General features: G+C 40.0%; 2 protein-coding genes across 7 annotated transcripts in view; both read right to left on the reverse strand.

The window, feature by feature from the left end:
• The window catches only part of dicer1 (dicer 1, ribonuclease type III), a 40,052-nt gene extending 36,660 nt beyond the window's left edge, over positions 1-3,392 (reverse strand). The window contains exon 1 of one of the 2 annotated variants that reach the window (XM_071471044.1): positions 3,253-3,392. The gene's annotated coding sequence lies outside the window, so the exon portion shown is untranslated. Of the gene's footprint in view, positions 1-1,709; positions 3,221-3,252 lie in introns of those variants that run through there. The other variant, XM_071471046.1, reaches the window with a different exon arrangement.
• An 11,295-nt stretch (positions 3,393-14,687) lies between these two features.
• clmna (calmin a) overlaps positions 14,688-23,332 on the reverse strand; it is a 50,963-nt gene continuing 42,318 nt past the window's right edge. For all 5 annotated transcript variants that reach the window (XM_071471249.1, XM_071471247.1, XM_071471251.1 and 2 more), the window contains 4 exons: positions 20,328-20,506; positions 18,761-18,854; positions 18,589-18,647; positions 14,688-18,205 (listed from right to left, as the gene is read on the reverse strand). In XM_071471249.1, the coding sequence (XP_071327350.1) occupies positions 18,085-18,205; positions 18,589-18,647; positions 18,761-18,854; positions 20,328-20,506 (453 nt within the window). In that variant the 3' untranslated portion in view covers positions 14,688-18,084. The remainder of the gene's footprint in view (positions 18,206-18,588; positions 18,648-18,760; positions 18,855-20,327; positions 20,507-23,332) is intronic.

Raw genomic sequence — 23,332 nt, forward strand, 5'->3', positions numbered from 1 at the left:
AGATGCAGAGTAGAAGTGGGTCTTCAGTGGGGAAAAAAAATTACATACTCCGAACACACCCACAGAGACATGTCAGGTGCACTGATGCAACCAATTAAAATGTTTAGTTGAAATTGAGTCAGTTAACTTTTGTTAACTGACTTAAATTCATTTTTTACCTCACAATTCTACACACAATACCCCATAATGACAAAGTGAATGAAAGTAGTGAAAGAAAAAAGTTAGCTTGACATTTTTGCAAATTTATTAAAAATAAAAAACAAAAATAACCACATGTACATAAGTATTCACAGCCTTTGCCATGACACTCAAAATTGAGTTCAGGTGCATCCTGTTTCCACTGATCATCCTTCAGATGTTTCTACAACTTGACTGGAGTCCACCTGTGGTAAAGTCAGTTGACTGGACATGATTTGGAAAGGTACACACCTGTCTATATAAGGTCCCATAGTTGACAGTGCATGTCGGAGCACAAACCAAGCCATGAAGTCCAAGGAAATGTCTCTAGACTTCTGAGACAGGATTGTATGGAGGTGCAGATCTGGGGAAGGGTACAGAAAAATTTCTGCAGCATTGAAGGTCCCAGTGAGCACAGTGGCCTCCATCATCTGTAAATGGAAGAAGTTTGGAACCACCAGGACTCTTCCTGGACTCTTCCTAGACTCTTCCTCCAGCGTTGCTCTGTGGAGAGAGGAGAACCTTCCAGAAGAACAACCATTTCTGCTGCACTCCACCAATCAGGCCTGTATGGTAGAGTGGCCAGATGAAAGCCACTCCTCAGTAAAAGGCACATGACAGCCCGTCTGGCACGTCTGGCACCTGAAGGACTCTCAGACCCTGAGAAACAAAATTCTCTGGTCTGATGAAACAAAGCTTGAACTCTTTGGCCTGAATGCCAAGCGTCATGTCTGGAGAAAACCAGGCACCGCTCATCACCTGGCCAATACCATCCCTACGGTGAAGCATGGTGGTGGCAGCATCATGCTGTGGGGATGTTTTTCAGCAGCAGCAACTGGGAGACTAGTCAGGGTGGAGGGAAAGATGAACGCAGCAATGTACAGAGACATCCTTGATGATAACCTGCTCCAGAGCGCTCTGGACCTTGGACTGGGGAGAAGGTTCATCTTCCAACAGGACAACGACCCTAAGCACACAGCCAAGATAACAAAGGAGTGGTTTCAGGACAACTCTGTGAATGTCCTTGAGTGGCCCAGCCAGAGCCCAGACTTGAACCCGATGTTATAATATTGTTTTATATTTTTAATAAATTTGCAAAAGTTTCAAGCAAACTTTTTTCACTTTGTCATTATGGGGTGTTGTGTGTGTAGAATTTTGGGGTTAAAAATGAATTTAATCAATTTTGGAATAAGGCATAACATAACAAATATGTGGAAAGGAAGCTGCAGCACTGCAGACCCTACAAACCACACCTACCAACAGCGCATCTTCAGACTACACCATTAGCATAACCCTGACCCAACCAGACCACAAACCATATTTGGAAGATCAACTTCCTTCATGTTCTTGCTCCGGCTGGAGCCGGATATACTTGCATTTGGTGCAGCATTATAAAGCAGCAGCATATGTGAATGGACTGTGTTATGTGCCAGTGGACCACCAGTAACAATAAGACAACAGTGACATACCTCATCATTAGAATCTAGCATTTCACATAAAAACAAGTGTGGTGCACCACCAATCAGTCTCACCTGACATCAGATGAGAGAGCATCTGTTCTTAAAGTGTTGATATCCATGTATTTGTGATTTTGAGACCCAGAACCCATCTCAGCGTAGTTTTACATCCCCTCTGGAGCTCTAGTAACAACAGGTCAGTGAGCCAATTAGAAGAGAGGATCTGAGCCCCTTTCCTATTTGGCTGACTGTTTGAGGGTGGTGACTGCTTTGTTGTGACATCACAAAGTCCCAGAAGTCCTGACGGCACGTTTAAGGATCAGTTCCGGAATACAGGCTGTGTGCATTTCTCTGTGGACTGAGGCTTTGATACTTTCACAGTATTAAGAGAGACCTAGACCTGCTTTATAATCACATGGACATCTGCCTTTATACAATAAGGGGCCTTGACAGATGTGCACATATATGCAAACAGATTTGTATTAGAGCTTATTATTTGACCTAAATCTTAAGCTTGGATCACAACATACAGTTTGCATATTCAGGTATTTAGCTCTTAACACACAAACACATCTGCCCAGTGTCTCATAGTGTTGCTGCCAAAAAGACAGGGACTGTCTCTGGCAGGTGAGGCAGATGAGGCACACATGCAGAAAGCAGTGTTCAGAACATGAGCCAGAATAATACATTTTTACTGCATAACAGGCGGTAGCTGTCATAAACTCTCAGGCCAGTATATTAGTTGTTACAGTCCTCTGCACTCCACAGTATTAAACCACATTTTACACCACATTAGCAACCTCCCTTATCACAATGTGAGCATGAACTCATATGCTGAAATGAAAAGCCTTTAGCTGGGCAGCTGGATACTGGACCATTCAGCTGAAGTTACCAGCAGAGACCAAGCTCACTAACATTAGCTGGCTAGTTAGCAACCAAGCAGCTCCATTTGTGCCCGCTTTTATACTTATCTAGTTAGCCTAGTTAATATACATAACTATAAGGACAAATTATTAAAGATACCTTCTTTAAATTATATAAACTCTAAAGCCTTTCAAGGTCTGGCCTGATAACTGATGGAAAAGTGTGATTCGTGACGTTGGCAACAGTAACAAGTTAATGACAAATCGGCTTATTTGCGATACGTTAGCTTAGCTGATGCGGCGTTGTAAAGAAAGACTTGGAACAAATGGACAGAGCGATGCCTTTAATAACCCATTAGCCTCTTACATAGCGTTACCGACTGGGCAAAGACTCGCAAAACTGCAATGGAAACCCTCTTTCAGCGTTCAACAGGGTTCCTTAACCTAGCGTGGCTAGCGAATGTTAAACCAACGGGATCGCGCCTGTCTGGAGCCAGTTATTGACCCGGCTACCCTAACATATCTGAGTGTGCTGGTCTGCTCCCAACGGTGTGATTTATAGAGCTAAGCGGAAACCTGGCTTCACCTAAAATGTACAGCGTGTAGTGCAACACAATGTCTGAGCAGTAGCTGCAGCCACCATGCACCATCACCGTGTCAGCCAGCCAGAAAGCTAGCTAGCTAGCAGCTAGCAAGGCCAAAACATCAGAGTATTCCAGAAAGACGAATCGTACAATTCGGCGCGTAAATCTCACCCGATGTGCGTTTTTCGTTTGATCGTCTTGGCTAAAAAGGCTTGAAATCATTCGTTGGATATCCTCACTGCCATTCACCCTTGCTGTCCCGATTTGGTGGCTATTCGTCCACGGTGGGACCACTTCCTTTCACCTGGGCCTCTGCTACGCCAAAACATAGCGTAAACTACGTAAGTGCCGGTCGCGCTGTGGAACGTCAGTCTGGTTTAGTGAACGAGAATCCCGGTCCCCCGTACCGTGCGGGAAGTCTGGAGCCTCTGTCACTGGCCTCGTTTGAAGGAAGACTGAGAAGAAACAGTTGTCAGAGTCAAGTTACGAACTTAAATGTCTTTGGAGCAGCAAGGCAAATTTTAGAAACTGTACTTTGTGAATTTTTGACATGCGTTTCTTTTTCCCACAAGGATGTGTTTAATACAAACTGAAATCAAATTCAGATGTGCCAAAACAAGCAATGAATCGTTCTTCCTTTTTAAGTAATCCTAGGGTTTCTTTTAAATGATTAAGTATACGCCCTGCACTCTGTTGAATACATATATGACAGTACAGAAGCTCATTAATATCAACAGCAGAAACACAGAGTTTGAATTATCTCTTGTGAGCCCAAAACTCCATCAGTAATCAATATGTGAAGTTCAAAAAATTATAATTCTTCCTCAGCATCGGAGAGAACAAAGGCTAAAAGAAAACAAATTAGTGGTTGTTAGGTTAAAGAATAGGTGATTACCATCTTCTTTATGAATATCTTCATTGCCTTTATGAAGAACCCAATCGCAGACACGGATATGCTGAGGAAGTGGTTATGTTGGAGGAGATGGAGGCAGGGGGTGGACGGGGGATGAGGCAGCTGAGACTGGTGGTTGCAGGCCAGAGAGGGGAAGGGCTGGCTTGTTAGCAGAGGTGGCGTGGGCTGATGAGGTGGGTCCTACTCATAGAATAAAACTATTAATGATAAGCACAAGGAAAAACTCTGGTATAGACAATACTGAGAGTGACTCTGGTGATGAGCGGATGAAGAGACTGGCTCCTTACAGGCTCACTGCACAAGTAAATGAAAGACCCATCGTTGAAAAGGACCCAAAATCTACAAGAGCACCAGACTGCTGCAGTTCCAGCTCCACTGACTCACCCTGCGTCTGTGACTCAGGTTCAAGCCAGGGAGGGTGGCAGTGGAAAACCCAACATGGAGAAGGACCCAACATCCACCAGAGCACCAACTTCTCTGACTCCTCTGACCCCGCCCCTGTTCATCCTCTGGTCGTCACTGCAGTGCAGGATGGTTGGACCCCCAGCCTGGTGGAAAGCAGCTCCTCAGATACCACCAATGAAATTCCTCCCATTACTAATGTCCAGGATAAGGAGGATAGAACTCAAAGGCCCATCCTAGAGGAGGACTGAAGCCCCCCCAGAGAACCAGACTCTAGCTTCACCAGCTCCTCTGAGTCCTCCTGTTGAACCCTACTCATTGTTATAGATCACTCTGAAGTCAACAAGAGGAAGAGAGTGCTGGGCTTCCTCCACTGGTTCCTTCAACCTCTGTGCTGTTGTTTTGTAGCCAGTGACGCAGAAACAGAATAATTGTCCTGATGTGTCAAATTAAAACATAAAATAACAGTGGTCATGTGTCAAATTGTTTAAGTACTCCACTGTATGAACACTGAATGTGGAGTATCAGGCATAAATAAAACATTTTACATTATTTTTACTTTTCATTGTTTTTCTACAAATCCACGTATACTGGTACAGAATATAATATAAGAATATAACATATACATTTTTTTAATTCAAAGCTTTTACTTTCATTAATATAGTAAAACCACAAAGGTTACAAATGAAGATGCTACATGTACATTACATTACAACTTTATTACTATTACATTACACACAATGTACAATTTTACAGGAAATAACTATATCATTTGTTACTTATTAAAGGGGAAATATGATAATATTATAATTTCCTGAAAGGAGAGCTACCAGATAAATCCAGATAAATATTTGTTCATTATTTACTTGTCTTCATATGTGTTGAAATGTTTGCTTCCCTGTTAGCAAATTTCACGTTAACGTGCAGCTGACCTGCTGTGCACTGACCACAAGAGCTGTAATTTTGTGATGTCACAACAAAGCAGTCACTGCCCTCAGGCCTGCCCAGGCCCCGCCCACCTGGACCCACCATCCAGCCTTGCAGGATTTGGTTTCTCTGAGTGTTTACCTGAAATCTGCTATATTTTTATTGGATCACTTAGAAAACAGTCAGCCAATGAGAAGAGAGGCACAGAGCCTCTCATCTCATTGGCTGACTGACCTGTTGTTACTAGAGTTTCAGAGAGAAGCCTGAGAGAGGAAATGTAAAACTACACTAAGATGGTTTTAGATTCTTAAAATCTCAAATATATCTTCTGATGGAGATCAACATTTCAGGTAAAACACTGGAGAAAAGTAATATATGGGACCTTTAAATTGAAGTGTACCAACTAAACACTCTCTATTCTCCACATAATGAGGACTTACTTACATAGTTCTTTTCAGCAAATGTCTTGGCAATAATTAGGAAATTATTCTAATATGACTGTCATGTAAACAGTGTTTTTATAGAATAATTTTATAGTGATGCAGAAGTTTCCATTTGCAGGAGTCCAAATAAAGACTGAAATTAAAGGACCTAAATTGTATGTAAGTAAAGTTTACATGTATTCAGTGACTTGTTACTTGTCTGTCAAGATGTCTTTTGAGGATGCAGTTTGGATCTGAATACTCTGAAATACAGGGGTCGTGGGTTAGATTTGACTGGCCTGGGCTTTTAGGCAGAGCGTAGTTAATTTGACCAAGTACCACAAGAGGGAACCATCATATTGATTTTGTGCTTTGCTGTGAACATCATCATGATGGTGCTGTTCCTCAGTTTGGCCAGAGGTTGGCAGTAAAAGACAATGTTTAATTGCAGCCTGTGTTGCATAGGCTGCAGCAGCCTCATGGTGAGAGAGAGGTGGAAAGAGAAGATTTCCTTCTGCCCACCAGTAGCAGCAGTCCAAGCTGAGCATAATGGGAAGTGTCCTCCAAGTCACATTTTGGGCTCTGACTCACATGAAGCCCGATAATGACATCCATTTGTGAAGGAAACTCCCAGTGTGCCACTGTGAGTAAGAAGAAGGTGTGGGCTTTTATTAAATACTTCATGAGTTTAACTGACAGACAATAATTAGTAGTAATTTGGTGAGTACATATGGTGCTGCTTGAACTTAACTACATGTTATTACAGTATTAAGATATTAACAAGTACAAAGTAAGAGAGTTCAGACAGGAGCAAACAAAGAAAAGCTGCTGAGGATTAGATTGTTGTAATGCAACAAGCCAAAGTAAAGGAATATTATTATTATTATCAACTATATAAGTAACCATGTAGAAATCTGTTTCCACTGTCTTTTAAGTGGAACTGCCAGAATAACTGGAGGGATTTAATCAACTATCCATGGAAAAACTGTAAATTCCCAAATACAATATATGAGAAGTATGTGGCCAGATGTGAAATAACAATAAAAACAGATTCTAGCTCAGCAGATGGCAGACCAAGAGCTACACCAAACATTGCACCACAGCGACGAAATTAAATCTGAAACATAATTGATCAATTCTATGGCTAGAATCTAAGGTCTCAGTTATCATTTAAAAATGAACATCATGTTGCTTTGAAAGACTTGAAACTGAGGTACTGAGATAATAAATCAGTGAGAAGTAGAGACATTTTCACATAGACTTCAATACAATCAGACTTCTGTTTACAACCAGTGGAGTCGCCCCCTGATGGTCATTAGATAGAATGCAGCTTTAAGGCTCTTCAGCACTGGCTTCACTGTTCAGACCCAGAGTCTACGTCCAGGTTTTTATACTCTATGCCTATGGTCTGCACCACAGCCTTGCGTACACCCTCCAGCAGCAGAATTTGCGCTACGCAGACTCTTGTGGATCCTCACATACTTAAATGTGCAAGGTATAACATTGGCTTAACTCCTCCTGAACTGGTCACACAGGATGGAGACATGTGGACTGATCATTTTCAGACTTTATTTGGGTCAACACCACAACACACTGACTTATAACTAAACAAATACTGGCTCTTGTTCTTCTCCATCGTGTCCACGGTCTTCTCCTTGAAACATTGGCTGGGTCAGCTCCATGTCCTTCTGGAGTTTCTTCTTCACCTCCTTCAGGCCCACCATCACTCTCAATTCCTCCTCCAGCTTCCTCTTTCTTTCGAACACCTGAGCTTGAACTGTTTCTCCAGGTTGGGTCGTGCCTCCTCCTCTTCCTGCTGCTGCTGCTCCATCTGCTTCCCCATCAGGGAATCGAGCCCCGGTCTTCCATGTGACAGGCAGAGATACTCTTCACCAAAGTTTAATGTAATGGCATGACATGACAAAAACAAAAAACCCACAGGCCACTGGGGGGGTGCTGTACTGGTACTTGCCTTATTAATGTGTCACCTTTGTGTAGCATGTCATTTCAATAATTCACAGTTCCAAACATCTGTACAGCCCAAATGCTCAAATTTTTTTGTACATCATCTGGTCCATCCAGAGCGATACACATGCACTAATACACATTACATAGATATATATTTTTAATATACTTTATTGAAATAACATGTTAAACAAGGAGTGACGATAGAAGACATGGTGACAGAGTCATTTCTTATCACAAACTTTTCCAAAAATATCAACTACGGTTCTAACAAATTGTTCAATGCAAGAACAAGGAGCTTTACTATATAAATGCAACTCAAGAAAATACTTTCTGAGTTTTGTAGAATGAATCTCAATTGACAAACTCTTCATAATATCATCAACAGTTGTGCCATCAGTTACTCTACATTGAAAATCTTTCTGTGCATAAAATCAACACCTTGTCCAGTTTACTTTAAAAAAGTCATAATCTTCTACAACAAAATCACCTTTCCTTTTGTTAGGTAAGTCTCACTTGTGGCAAAAAACTAGAAGTGAATGTTTTAATGATTTGAAGTTATCTTTAATTTGAACTAATAAAACCTATGATTGAAATATCCTCCAATTTGAGGTTATTGAACTGATTCTCTGAATAACAGTCAGAGTTTAATTTGCAATCACTCAATCAAAGTCATTGTCTAAACTAAACGATTTATGTCCGGTCAAATTAGAAAACTTTAATTTAATTTTATTTACTTGAATTTAACTCCTCACATTTTTCTTGTTATAGCTATTCTCATCAGATTTTTGTTCTTAGGAAAATCATTACACTCAATTTCTTCAATAGGGAAATCTTTATCCGTCATATAAAAAAAAGAAAGAGTTGTTTAGAAATAAGATTTATAAAAATCTGCTGTCAGGGCATTCTCCCCAACCTGACATGGCCAAAATGAAATAAACTCTCTTTGTCTTGTAATGGATGCTGTGTTGCTCTGTACCAGGGCACATTTCCCAACATGTCCACGACCAGAAATCCCTCAGATTACATTTCACAATCATCTTGACTTGCTCTGATTCATTCAGCCTTATAATTACTTTTCTATTCTTGTCCATGTTGCTTGAATTTTGTTTTGCTTTCTGAGGATACAGCCAACCCTAGATATTCCAGCACTTTTCTTAGTGAAATGCTCATTGACATACAGCCCAGCATTTTGGCTGAAGTCTGCTGCCTCTCTAAATAAACAGTCTTACTGCTCAGGAACTGTAATTGTTGCTCTTAAGTATGCAGCTGCGCGGGTGTTGGTCACCAGCTGCAGCCCTGTCCTAGCTGTGATGTTTGGTATCTGGACCAGTGGTGATAAGGCCATCAGCACAGGGGTTAAGCAGCAGTACGATCTTCTAGTCCCCTTGTTTAATTGTGGCTCTCAGCTCATGGCCTCCTCCTCCTCTCAGCTCTTGCTGTGTTGCTACTTTGCTGACCTCAGACATAAAAGTGGGGGATTTTGATCTCTTCTAATTCATCTGACAGCTGTTTGGTTATAAATAACATCTTTTTCCAATAAGGTCACAATAATTTAAAATATTCTGGGGAGGCTTAAAAGAAAATTGTGCTCCCAAGACCTTAACAATGTCCTTGATCAGCCAGATTTGAGGGACTGATGGATCTTATGTGGGGCAGGACTAGTCTCTCAAAGACCTTCATGACAATAGGTGTTAGAATCATTCAGGAACTTCACCATCGACTTCATGATGGGAGACGTTTTCAGGCAGACAGCTGTCCTTCTTTTCCTGGGCAACCAAGGCTCCAACATGTGGATCCATCGTGGCCCAACATGTCCCAAGATTCATTGTGCATCCATAATGAAAATAATATGATCGCAAACAACTGTGACAGAGAGCCTGAGGATTACATGTTTAAATGTAAGTTTTGGGATTCAGCTCAGTTCAACAGCTAACAGAACAACTCTTAAAACCAGGTGTGTTAAAACCTTAAGTTTTTGTTTGAAGAACAAAAAAAAAGTCAGTTAACTTAGACCTCACCCTGTACGAACCCTGACTAAGACAGTCAGACAGTAGATGTGGGAATACCCTTCTTCTTTATGTGGCTGTCACAGGGGAGCCAACAGTTACACATTCACAATATCCCTAATCCAAAATATGGCATCCAAGTGATTCATGTCTAGGAGATTTTGTGTCTGTCTTTCTCACCTTTTCCTTTGTTTGTGTCCCAGTTTTAACATGGTTGATAAGCTTTTCACTTTTCTCTTGTTCTGTCTCTGTGAGGACAATTCTTGAGCTCACCAACAAATCACATCATCCACTGTTCTTAATGCCTTTTATCAATGCAAATCACCTACTCAAGTATTTCTTTCTTCCTTCAAATTTGTCTTTATTGATTATAATGGTCTGTTTTTAATGTATTTGCGTCCCTCTGTAAAGCACTTTACCTTGCCTTGTTTCTGATTGGTGCTATACAAATAAACCTGCCTTGCCTTGAAGAAAAAAAGGAACAATTTAAAAAATAAAATACAAGGTATTTACAAGTGATTTTAAATTGAAGTTAGCTGGAAACCCACTGCTGCAACCTTGGTCTGTCCTCATGGATGAAGTGTTGGGATAGAGGCATTCCACCACCCCACCCGTCCCAATTGCCTCCATCCCTGAGGACACACCAGGGCCAGGTGTAGCAGTGGAGGAGGAGGAAGAGGAGGAGAGGAGGAGCACCAGCAGGAGAGAGAAAGAGAAGGAGGGAGAGATGATGAGTTTCTGCAGAGGCTGCAGAGAGAGGAGAGGACGGACAGGCTCTTGAGAAGAGAAGATAATGTATTGAAGAAATTAAAATATGAAATAATTTCATCAAAATAAAGTTTGTTAAATACATTTTTATTTCATTGACAACAAGCATTATAAATATTTCCAACAAAATACATGCAAAAATATATTTAAAATGTAATTAACAGATCCTTAAACACACAAAAGGACTTGGTGGGAAAAAAGAGATTTATGAAGGCAAAGCACAACTAGAAAATAATGCAAATTGCCGGCAAAACTCTGGAACAAAAAGAATCACATGAGGGGACTGAACTGGAATTAACACTGGCAAAACTGACGAAGACAGAGGGGAAGACAGACTTACCTACACGAGCGAGGCAGGGGTATCTGAACACAGGTGAAGTACATTAGGACAGAGCAGATAATCACTAAGGAGGGAAATAGGACAAAGACAGAGTAGAACAAACCCGAGACACACAAAGAAAGCGATTTCAAGATAATACAAGAAATAAACAAAAAAAAACCAAACCAAGAGACCAAACCAGGTTTGCAGGGCTCAATCAATGGACAGCTGCCATGTCACTAAGATGTTTTCAAAAAGAGACAAGAACAAAAGGCCTCACTGCTCAGCTAAAAATCATGCAGCAGGTCCAGACCGCGCTGCCAGTTTAGAGAAGCAGCAGGAGCACCAGCACAGGAGCTGAGTGATGAGCTGCAGTGGACAAGGTCAGCAGAAATCCTGTTTTTACCACTTAAACAAATGTCCACAGAAAAAAGTTAATATCAGTTGAAGTGTTCACTTTATTTTGAATATTTTCACAGCTTTATCTGTTGTCAAACAGCTCTTTCCTTTGGAACTACATTTTCATTTGTATTCCTACACCCAAGCACAACTACTAGCTCAGTCTAACAAGCAGCTGCTCTGTCCTGGTTGTTGAAACACAGAGGCAGTCATGATGATCCTGTTCTCTCAGCCTGAGATACAGCATATCACATCTCCTCTGACAAAAGATAAAACAAAAGCAACACAATCAAAATTTCTGACTCCATCATGAAGTTTGACTTCTCACTAGGATACAGTACAATTCAAGGTTGCTCGGAGACAGGAGCAGGGCTTTGTAACGCAATGTTAAAGGTGGGCACAGCTGGTGATGTAAAGCGGAAATCAACCCTAGGCCAGGCCGCCTCGGTTCGGTTCGGCCTTCGTGGTCAGTGACGGCCGTAGACCACGTCCTCTGAAGGATGCGGCCCCTAAACTGGGACGCACCTTATATTTGTAAATAGCACCCTGGCAAAAGACACCACTATACTGCAGTATTACCTTGTACAAGTAACTAGATCTGTCTCTCTCTCTCCCTCTCTCTCTCTGTCTCTCTCTCACACACACACACACACACACACAAAACACATATACACACAGGGTTTTTTAGTTTGAGTGAGAGTGAGAATTTAAAAGTTGAACATCACAACTCTTTCAAATTTTGTACATCAAATTAGCATGTTAACTTAAGTCAAATTAGCATAATAATAAATTAATTATTTAAATAATTGATTAATAATCTGGTAAATGAGGCAGAGCTCTCATCACGTTTCACAGGCTGTCATGTGAATGGCAATGGTTTGAGCTAGCTACCTTGGCTAGCAGTAGCCAACCTTAGCATTAGCCTGTCTGGAGTGTTAGTATCACTATACACAGAAAAAATTACCTGCCAAAATTCATACCTGACAAAGAAGTTAAGAACTCACCTAGAGACTCTGAAAACATTATTTTTTCCAGTCCACACAGCTTCTGAAACTTGTACGGCTCCACTGAGCATGTGCACCACTTAGCTCTGTGTTCACTCCTGAAAACACAAAGGCCCTGTTCATACACAACATACACTCACTCACTACACTGTATAGTGAATCAGCCATTTTGTAGCACACAAAATGTATTTGACAGAAGATGTACACTACATCGATCAAGCTAAACCATCATGCATTGTGGCCTGTCTCCTTAAAGTGCTGCAGAAGAAGTCATCTCGCTAACAGGGTAGCTGCTAACGTTAGCTGATAGCTAATGAGATTTATTACCTGTTGAGAGTGCCTGCGAGCCTCAGGCGTCTTGACTGTGCAGCAGCTCGTCTCCTCCTCTGCCTGAGCAGCAGGAGTTCAAAATTATTATTAAAACACCTGTTGGGACTTCAATTTGAAAACAGCACAATCTGACAGAACAGTACTGATAAAAATTGAGTAAAGATTGCTCTGTAGACACAAATTAAAACAAACATAATACATAAAAGATGCATGTCTTGCAAGATAGCGTGGATTTTAATGTATTTTGCCTCATATGTGACGCAGAGACTGAACCAAAACAGTACATTTCCTTTCAAGGTGTAAAACCAAAACCATGAAATGAAAGATGCTAAAGAAGCCATACATAAAAAAATAATCTTGAATATAACTTTGAAACTTTAAAACTGCACTTCATTTTTTATATTTAAATAACTATAAACCCCTGATCTCAGTTCTTTCCTGAGTGTTTGATCATTATCATGAAAATAAAAAGTGCTCTGAGAAGGCTTTATTGGCCCTCTGTATTATTATGGGGACTGATGTGGGCTGCCAACAGTTTTGAGGTTTTCATGTGGGCCATGAGTTAGAAAATGTTGGGACCAGTGATATAAGGGATTCATAGACATCTTCCAGTACACTGGGAACTAAAAACAGACACAACCAGGACAAAGGGTTTAAAACATCATTTATTGAACTTGACTGATGCTGTTGAAACAATGAGAATGATTGAGGTTTCAATACAAAAGCTAATATGCTTTTACTGGGTCAGTCCTTCCAGTGGTTTGGTGGAGGTGGTGGTGTGTTATGGTGGGGGATGGCTGATATAGTCCTGAGGCCACAGCCACTGGAGACACAAACAAAAAAATACACACACACACACACACACACATTCCTCATAAACTCTGTGAACTACTGTCCCCCCTCTTTCCTAAAGTTCTGTCCCTGACTTTAAAGCACTGCCACAGTATGTTGGGTCATGTTGGGTATGTGGCCATGTCTGTGAATAACGGATATATAACGGGCATATAGAATAACAGAAGATTAAGACATTAACTCAGACATGACCTTTGAACTCACATTAGGATAACGCTAGATGCTAATATTGAATTAACAGTCAGTAAGAAAAAGGCATTAGAGGGAGCTTTCTACTGGAGACACAAGGATGAATTTGGTGTGTATCTTTAATAAAATGATCAATGGGCCCAACTTCCAAAAACCTGAATCACTCTTTTAACTTTATTTCTAAACTGAAGTCAAACCTAAACTCAGCTCTAAAGCCAAGTCCTTTTACTCGTTTAATCTAGATCTAATCCTTCTTCCAATTTTAACTGTGGTTCCACTTGAAACTTAAAGTTAATCCTTCCAAAACCTATGACTATTTTAAAATTTTATTTAGGTAAGTGACCTCTAGGTAAGGTCATAAAGCAGAATTATTATATTATCATCATGGTAGCTGGAACCTAGAAAAAGTACCATAACACCCATCTAAAACTAAATAAAAAATGAAACAGTTTTATGTAACCTCTATTATGACCACAGGGACTGGGACTAATAGTGCTCCTGAACATTACAGTATAATTATACAGCTGATTCTAAAAGCCTGGCAGATTCAAAATCTGAGAAAAGAAGTCTTGACTCAGAGTCTTTGTCTGTTTTTTTGTTTCCATGACTTTAATAAAGTGACTGAATTAGATTTTACTGTGTCTATTATAAAATTGGAAAAAATTAATGAAAGTTCAGGGGGAAAAAAAACATGGAGAATATTCTATTATTTTGTGCCGTAATCATATAATAAGAGATGATTATAATATTACACACATTTTCGTCTAATGATGATGAGAAGAAAAGTATGCATCATGACAAGATCAAACAGCAATTATATGATAATGATTCTCTTTACTGATTTTCTGTACATACCTTCATGCAAATCATAAATCTAAACGAGCCCTTGGCTGAAGTGAGGACTGACATAATTTATTCTGTAAAACTGAGCTGTGTCCCATTTCCATACTAAATACCAGCAGGCTGTGAGTTTAGACTGAAAAAATTAGAATATTTAGTATATTCAAATAAATCATTATGCAGACTAAACCCACTTGATTCTTGCAAGCCTGTGCCTTAGAAATTCATTTGCCTACTAATTTGTGAAATCTGATACACTGTGAAATATTTTTAACACCATGATGAGGAAACGCTGTCATGAACAGTTCTGAAAAGATGCAAAATGCTCAGAGTGAATGGATCAGCGCAATGCAGACTGTCAGTGAACAGTCACTTCATTCGTTCACCTATGTCCAGTCATGGAAAACAACAAAGTACATTTTCTAAAGTACTATATAATACTATATATAGTATTTGTATCTTACTTGAGTATTTCCATTTTATGTCACTTTATACTTTCATTCCACTACATTTCAGAGGAAAATGTTGTGCACATTACTCCAGTGTATTTACCAGTTAGTTTAATTCTAGATTAAAAACATATACTTAGGTATAATTTTGAAAGCAGGACTTTTACGTATAGGAGTACCTTTTATTGTTGTACTGGTACTTTTACTGTTGCTTTGTTGTAATAAATAATTAAAGGTCCATACAGTCTAAAGGTAGATGTCCATGTGTTTGTGATTATAAAGCAGGTCTAGGTTCTATATTAATACTGTGAAAGTATCAAAGCCTCAGTGCACAGAGAAATGCACACAGCCTGTATTCAGACACTGAGCCTTAAAACCAGCCGTCAGGACTTCTGCAACTTTGTGATGTTACACCAAAGTAGTCACCGCTTTCAGCCACACCCCAAGCCCTGCCCACCTGGACCCACCATTCAACCTTGCAGGATATTGTTTCTGGAGTGTTTACCTGAAACCTGCGATATTTTATTGGATCACTCAGAAAACAGTCAGCCAATCAGAAGAGAGGCTCCTCTCCTCTGATTGGCTCACTAACCTGTTGTTACTAGAGCTCCAGAGAGAAGCCTGAGAGAGGAGATGTAAAACTACACTGAGATGGTTTTTGGTTCTTAAAACCACAAATATATCTTCTGATGGAGATCAACACATTGTCATTGTCTTGTCAAACCAACTTTTCCGAGGTAAAATAAAATGAAATTTCCTTTTCCAAATAAAGGTCTTAAATCTTTAGAAAAACTTTTGCTGTCTTTTTGTGAAGTTTAGTTGGCAGTGGTATTCCAAAGTTTGAAAGATTGATGTACGTTTCCTGTTAGTACTAAACAATGAAGGACATTGATTTCTTAAAAACACCAATCTGTGATGATTAGCATACAGGCCATACTGCAGGCAGTTGGTAAACAGAATGGAACTGGGACACAGCTCTAGTTCTCACAAGGATAAAAGTGCAAGAACACATGAGGCATGCTGATGATGCACTGTGCTGTAGGGACGACCCAGTTTGTACAAAACTGAATGAATGGCTTTTTTGCTGCCCCCTCGGTGGATGTAGGAGCTGTACTTATGTTGAGAGTAAACAGACTTCACCCAGTGGTCGGCTGGTGTGGAAGCAGAATTGTGCTTGTTGATGGAGGACATGATGAAATGAGGAATATTTACTATCACTTTGTCATAACCCTTCATTACAGTCATTGTTCAAAAATAACATAGAAAGATAATTCATTGTAAAGCATTCTCTTTCCATCGACAAGCTCAAGCATAGCTCAGTCACATAAAACACCTCTTTATCATAAAACCTTTTAAAAATCCATTCACACATCTTATGAGCCATAAAATATTACAAATACATATTCTGCCTCGGCTAATATACAACAGAGAGCTGGGGTGAAGCTTCAGTACAAGAGTTATATTTGGCTTCCTACGTGGTAAAAACAACATTTTCATTTCTGGGCTTGTGGTGAGTTGTGTACTTTCTGTATGAGCACTTCCAAAACTATCTTTGGCAGTTTGCATCCTCTTTCAAAAGTGCAACAGACCCTTAATATACCCCCTCCTCTCCCTTTCCTTCAGACTGGTGAGTTCTCTTTACAATAGTACGAAAGCTTTACACAGTACCGGTCAAAAGGTTTAGAACAAACCATTTTTCCAGTTTTGATTGAGATTTCAGCAGCTTAAGTCCAGTAAATAACCTTAAAAGCTATGAAGGTAATCAGTAAACTGTCCAGGGTAAAAAAAGTTTCACCAAAACCTGAAACATCATGTAAAATTCAGAGAAAACAGGTCTTTTTCAGGGACGAAGAAATTCCATCTTTCCTGCAGCAACATTAGAAGAACAGAACCAGACAGAGGCTTCACATGATGAAGACCAGCACAGTCTCAAGACCTGAACCCCATGGACCTGGTTTGGGATGAACTGAACAACATTTAATTTCTATAGTAGAACATCACAAGTGAGTTCGGCTGCTGAATGAATCCAAAATTTAGTTCAACAAGAAGATTAATTGATTCCTTTCAATCTCCATTGAATTATGTAAATTTAAATAACAGCTGGAAAAATAGAGGTGTTCTTAAACCTTTGAGCGGTAGTGTAAATATATATACTGTAGTTTTCATTTTCCTGCTTCAGCTCCATTAACTAAACTTTTTTATCATCAGCCTGAAGCAGTTCTACTTTTAAATTCTTCATCTTGGTTAAATGGCTATTCAGATTCAGGCAGCTGTGCATACATACATCCATAGCATATATCTATATCTACAAATCAGAGTGTGCTGTACAGTCATATCGTCTTACAAGGTCAACTCATTTGGCTTTGCACAGTAATAAACCACAAACTTCTACAGTGTTTTTCAAACGGGCGCAGTCCTGCAGTGGTGTTACCAGGGCCACTGAGAGGAGATCTGAAGGATAAAATTTAATATCTTGATAAACAGGGTAAAGGTATGAGGGGACATTTGAGAAAAAGTTGCAAAAATAAAGTCATGGGGAAATAAAAGTATTTAGAATGAAGTTGCTATTTTACAAGGAAAAAGTTGTAATTTTAATTCACAATATAATTATACCTTTATATTATGACATTTTCTCAGAATTAAAAAATAATTTTCACAAAACTGTGCATTATTTTTTTTCACAAAATATTATGACTTTCTCTTCAAAATATTATGACTTTTTCTCCAAAAATTAATTTGAATTTGAATTTTACTTTCATGAAATTGAACAACTTAATTTTGATTTAAAATAATGACTTTGTTCTTTTTTAATGGGCCTTTTTCTAAGAATTACAGTTTGACTTATGAGATTTTTCTCAAAATATTACAATTTTAGTCTTGAAATTCTACTTTGTTGTTTGTAAAATTATGACTTTATTCTTGTGACATTAGGACTTTTTTTTCTTATAAGATTTTAGTTTTTCTTGAAATTCTGACTTAATTTCATAGCATTTTGACTTTTTCTCAGACAACATTTTTCCCATTGCTGGTCCTTATCTTCTGCCAGACAGATCACTTCAAGCCATATCAAGAGCTAAAAAGCAAAACCTCATGAAAAGCTGTAGTAGTTTGAAATATAAATCAGAGATGAGTGGCAGTTGAGCTATATGTGTGTGTTCTCTCTTCTTTCATGTGTGTGAGTGTGTATATGTGTATGTGTGTGTCTAAGTGTGTGTTCAGTGGTCTAGGTTCAGCAGCAGGCTGGGCAGTGTCTTCAGGTCCATCTGTGGCAGCAGCCAGAAACAGTAGAGCAGCAGCCACAGCAGCAGCAGCAGATAGAGCTCCCAGCTCTCACTCCTACACACACACACACACACACACACAAAGAAAAAGGTCAGAGGCACAAAAATAAAGAGCTTATAGACACAAGCAGCCATAATGTTCTAGTCATTAGTCATTAAGGACTAAAACTTTTCATTTGGATTGATTCTCATGTACTTTCACATACCAGCGTAATATCAGTGTTAGTCTGGTATAAATATTCTGGACATTTTGGGGCCATGTCCCTGACAGTCTGCTTTCCAGGAATAACTCAGTCAGATCAGGTCCACAAAGCGTCTCTGTTCTAGATAAATAACCTCTGCAGTCCACCACTGGTAGAGCTCGTTTAGTGACTCATGTGATCTTTTCAGGATTTCATACAAAGGACTGTGAACTGTATCATGTGACTACGTTCTTACCAGAAGTCATCGCCATTGTTAGTTTTCCTGGTCGCCACAGGCTCAGCTCTCTGTTTGTCCTGTGAGTGGGGAAAAGACCAGACACACACTCTTAGTGTGGCGCAGCAGTGCAGGTGATTTATCCAAGGATAGTGAGGTCTCCACAGAGAAGGAAATGGAGTGTCAAACTAACCACAGTCTCAGGGAGGTGAGAAGTCCACTTTCTGTGACGGAGAACTGGAGAGATCTGACTTTCATCTTCTCTGCTGGAGCTTTTAGCGTCGCTCCTGAAAAGACAAACTCCATTAGTCCTGGTCTCAACAGCAGAGAGCAGGCCCAGGAAACATAGCGGGAGAAGCCATTATGAGTATTTAAAAATCTTCAGATCACTTCAGTCATTGAAATAAAACAAGGATGAAACCAAATCAAAGCTGCTGTGGACAGGTAGTGGGCAGTGGGTTTAGAGCACCTGGTTGATTTGGCAGCAGCTGTGGTTATTGGTGGCATCAACAAACACAATCTGAGCAGCTGCTCTGTCAGAAACACAACTGCTGTATCTGTTTACAGCCCACATCAACCAGAGAAGACATGTTACTGAACTAATGAATTTCTCCTGGGGGTTAATGATTTTCAAACTGCCCATCAGTAACCTCTAAAATAAAGAAACTATTGTGCAAGTGAGGCAAGCTACGTGCCTGCTTAGTGCCCCTGTGGCCAGCAGAGGGACCCCAAGAGCGCTTGAATTGTCCCACAGGAGTGCTCACTACATTCAGTAAATTGTGTAAGGCCCCACAAATTACACAAGGACCCCGCCTCCCCTGGTGTCATAGAAGGTGTCAGTGTTTTCATGAGAATGGGGGGGGAACCAGATTCATCTACTTCATCTACTGGGCATGTTCCCATACAGTTTGCTCATGTGGAATGATACAATCACATTTCCTTGGGGAGTAACATTTGTTATAAAAATGGCATGAGTTTTATTTATTTATTTTATTTGGTGTAAAGCCTTATGAAATATTTTTTGTGTGAAGCAAATTAAAAACTACTGGAGAAAATTCAACGTCCTCAAACATGATGGGTTACAAGGTTGTGCTACATGAGCTGGTATCATGGAGGTTTGTTTCTAAGAAATATGATTGAATGGGCTTCATGAACCCATCAAGTAAAGTCATGTAGAATTGTCTTCAAGACAACGTGAAATGTGTGTGTCCTCATGTTCACATCATTTCCTCTGAATCCTGTGTGGAAAAAGACTCAACAATGAAAACTGATTCATGAAGAGGAAATAAAAGAGTGTAACTACATGTGATGATGATGATGATGATGATGATGATGATGATGATGATGATGATGAGCTTTATTGTCACTGTAACAGTACAAGTACAAGTATGTGAGCGGCATAAAGCTAAAACAGCATGAAAAGTGGGTTTGATATACGAAAGTCTTAAGGATTATCATGTTAATTCCCCTGTTGAACATGAAGCGGCTCAAGCTCTCTTACATTAATTAATCCAGCAACATTAATTTCTGTAATCCTCGTTCTTTTCTTTAAGCCACAGTCTTTCAACCCCTAATAAGGCCTGTCTTCATCTTCATCACCAACCTACAGAGACTTTGTTCAGTACTTTTAAGGAAATATCTGAGCAAACTGAGAGAGGCCGGGTCAGAGCAGTCCCATCCATTGCCATAACACTGGTTTCCCCCTGGGTAAAGTGTTTTTCTCAGTGTACCAGGCAGCACACTAAGAATAGAAACCCTACCTCACAGGCTCTGTGTTTTCCCTGGCAGAGCCCGGGTGCTGTTGTTCAGTCTCACTGGTACTACTGCCCCCTGCTGGATCGTCATCATCCCAGGGCCCTCCTGTCTTCTCCCCAGGCAACAAACACTGCTCCTGGGATTCTGATGTTTTGTCAGTCTCCTGGTTGGTCTTAGTGATCGCCTGACAAGAGAGTGAGAAATCTTTTATCAGCTCAGTGACATACAGGAGGAAAAACTGACTAAAGGCCAGAGCATCATTGCATGTTTTTGTCCCAGCTGCAGGGTTGCCTGAGTATGGTGAAGTGTGTGGGTCACTTTGGTCCAGACCAAGACATCTCAATAACTACTGGTTGACATAGAATCACTAAAACACAATCCAGGATACTGATGAAATTCACAGCAGGTATTCATGGTTCCCAGAGGATGGATCTCACTGTTCAGATGGTGCTTTTTCTCTAGCACCACCTTCAGGACAAAATTTCAGTGTTTAAAAGGAAAACCTTAATTTTAATGGGCAGAGCAGATTCATGCTCCTCAGAGGATAAACACTTTTCATTTTGACCACTCTATGAGCTTTCTTGTTTTTTTACTGACCTTATTCATGCTTCACATGGCCTCTTCACCTTTCCTCCATCATCATATAATCATCATTATATATCATATATAAAATCAGCTGATTGTCACATTGTCACCGCATCCAACACGTTTATATTTTGAGGTGAAACAAACGTTTCTGACTGCTTGGAGGGATTTCGGTGATTCAGGCCTCAGTATGCTTTAAAAGTTGTGTCTGCTGGATCATCTAAACCCTAACAACCCCCATTTCCAACAAGAGCACGAGGGGCTGCGTCAGACAATATGTATAACATTCAGCTTTGCACCTGACTGAGTGATTGCTCATCTGTCTGGAGACATTAAAGCAGGCAGAGTCTCTCTGTTAATTCTTCACATTCTCCACATTTTCATGTGGACAACCATTTACAACACCATGAATGTCTTCATGTAAAGACTGTCCAAAGATGTATATGTATAAAAGGTGTACGCACATTAGTACTTGTATCTCTTTTTCCTTGAAACATGCTCAGACAGCATGTCATACAAACAACTTTGTTTGAAGCACATGGGGTCTCGTTTTAGGAAAAATAAGCAGAGAGGACATAATCTTGATGACTGCAAAAAAGCTGATGTATGACAATTTGCTCTGAGGTGTATTCAGTTATTCTTCCAGTCCTGTGTTGACAAAACCCCCCAATTAAGACTGGGTGATAATTGTTTATCATCTTGTTACAACAAAATCCTACTTCAGGATATTTTATGTCCAAATAAAGAGTAAGAAGTTGAATTTTACTACAGTCTTTGACGACTGTGAACATATAACAGTAACCTCCTTGTGGTTGTTTCTTCCACATACCAGACAAGTTACAGTAAACATGGTCACAGTCTCTCCCTCCTGAGTTACAGCATTGAATAATGGACAGGAGTATTTTTGCAGAACATTATGATGTCACAGTGAAGATGACCTTTGACCTTTGGACATAAAATGTCACGTCATCACATTAGACATTTGTGCTAAATTGTGTCACAAGTGGGTGGCCCGATAGCCGAATGGTTAGGGCGCGTGCCATATGAGTTGAAGCTTTTAGAAGGCGAGTGCCGGTTCAACGCCTGACTCTTTCCTGCATGTTATTCCCCCTCTCTCTGCCCCTTTCCTGTCACTCTCGACAGGAAAGGGGCAGAGGCAAAATGCCCCAAAAAATATATCTTTAAAAATTGTGTCACAAGTGCATGAATTCGTATGGACAAAAATGTGTTTTTGTACAGTCACAGTGACCTTGACCTTTGGCCTTGACCACCACAGTCTGAACAGTTCAATTCTCTTTGTGCAAAATTTGAAGAAATGACTTAGTTACTAAGATATCACGTTCCGGAGAATTGGACGGACAAACAACCTGAAAACATAATTCCTCTGGCTGGTTGTCTCCGGCCCAGAGGCATAAAAATTGTGGGACTTAAATCAAACACACAAATGAAACAAACAGGAGTTTAGAAAATTCTCCCTGTTTCTGTGAATTGCCATGATATCTTGCCAGAACTTACAACAGGTCGTTAAAGTTGTCACCCAGTGTTCACTGTTGGTTTAATTCTGACTCTATCCAGTTCCTCCAATAAATAATTCATAATAACAGAGAACAACAGCCTGAAAGCATCACACTGACTGGCCCCCAGCTTCCAAAGAGCAGTGGAACAGAATGACGTGTCTGTGGATGATGAATATGAGCGGGTCATCTGATTGTTAAGTGTGATATTGTCGAAGTGTGAAGTGTCACACTGCTTCGTGTTCCTGTGTGGGTAGTTGGCCCATCACACAGACACACACTGAACTCAGCTGAGGAATGTTCCTCTGTTTTCTCTGGTCCACGTTGTAAATTGACTCAATTTGTGGTTTGGATTTTTGTTTGTAATTTTGTGATTATTATGCTTATGAGTTTAGTCTGTTACCATACAAACATTAGCTATCTGGCACCAGACACAAAGTACAGCTGGGTATGGAGACCCTGCATACAAGATGTATGGAAGTGTAATGCATTAACTTGACAAAAAAAAAAAAAATCTGCCCTGTTTTTCTGAATTAATGAGATAGTCCAGCTCAAGCCAGAAGCTCTCATTTAGCCTACTTTGAGAGCGTTGAAGCAGACATGTCCTGACTCTTAAGTTTGATCCAGTTTTATTTTGGTTTGGGTCTGAGACACTGGGAGATACTTGCATCTTTAAGTAATGTAGATGGTATTGTTATCAGTTTGTCAACTTTGCGCAGGCACCTCAGGACTTTGATGATGCTGAAGCTTCCAATTCTGCAGTTAAGGGGGAAAGTTATGAAAAAATGATTTTTCATTAAAACTTATCTTGTTAATTCAGAAAAACAGGGCACATTTCAAGTGAATGCAATATGCTTCCATAGGCGAGAGACCAAAGTATCGGACAAATAGATGTTTTGATGATGGTGCTA

This window comes from Trachinotus anak, unplaced genomic scaffold, assembly GCF_046630095.1.
Source record: "Trachinotus anak isolate AG129_WGS33_773 ecotype Australia unplaced genomic scaffold, CSIRO_AGI_Tana_v1 ptg000033l, whole genome shotgun sequence".
NCBI lineage: Eukaryota > Metazoa > Chordata > Actinopteri > Carangiformes > Carangidae > Trachinotus > Trachinotus anak.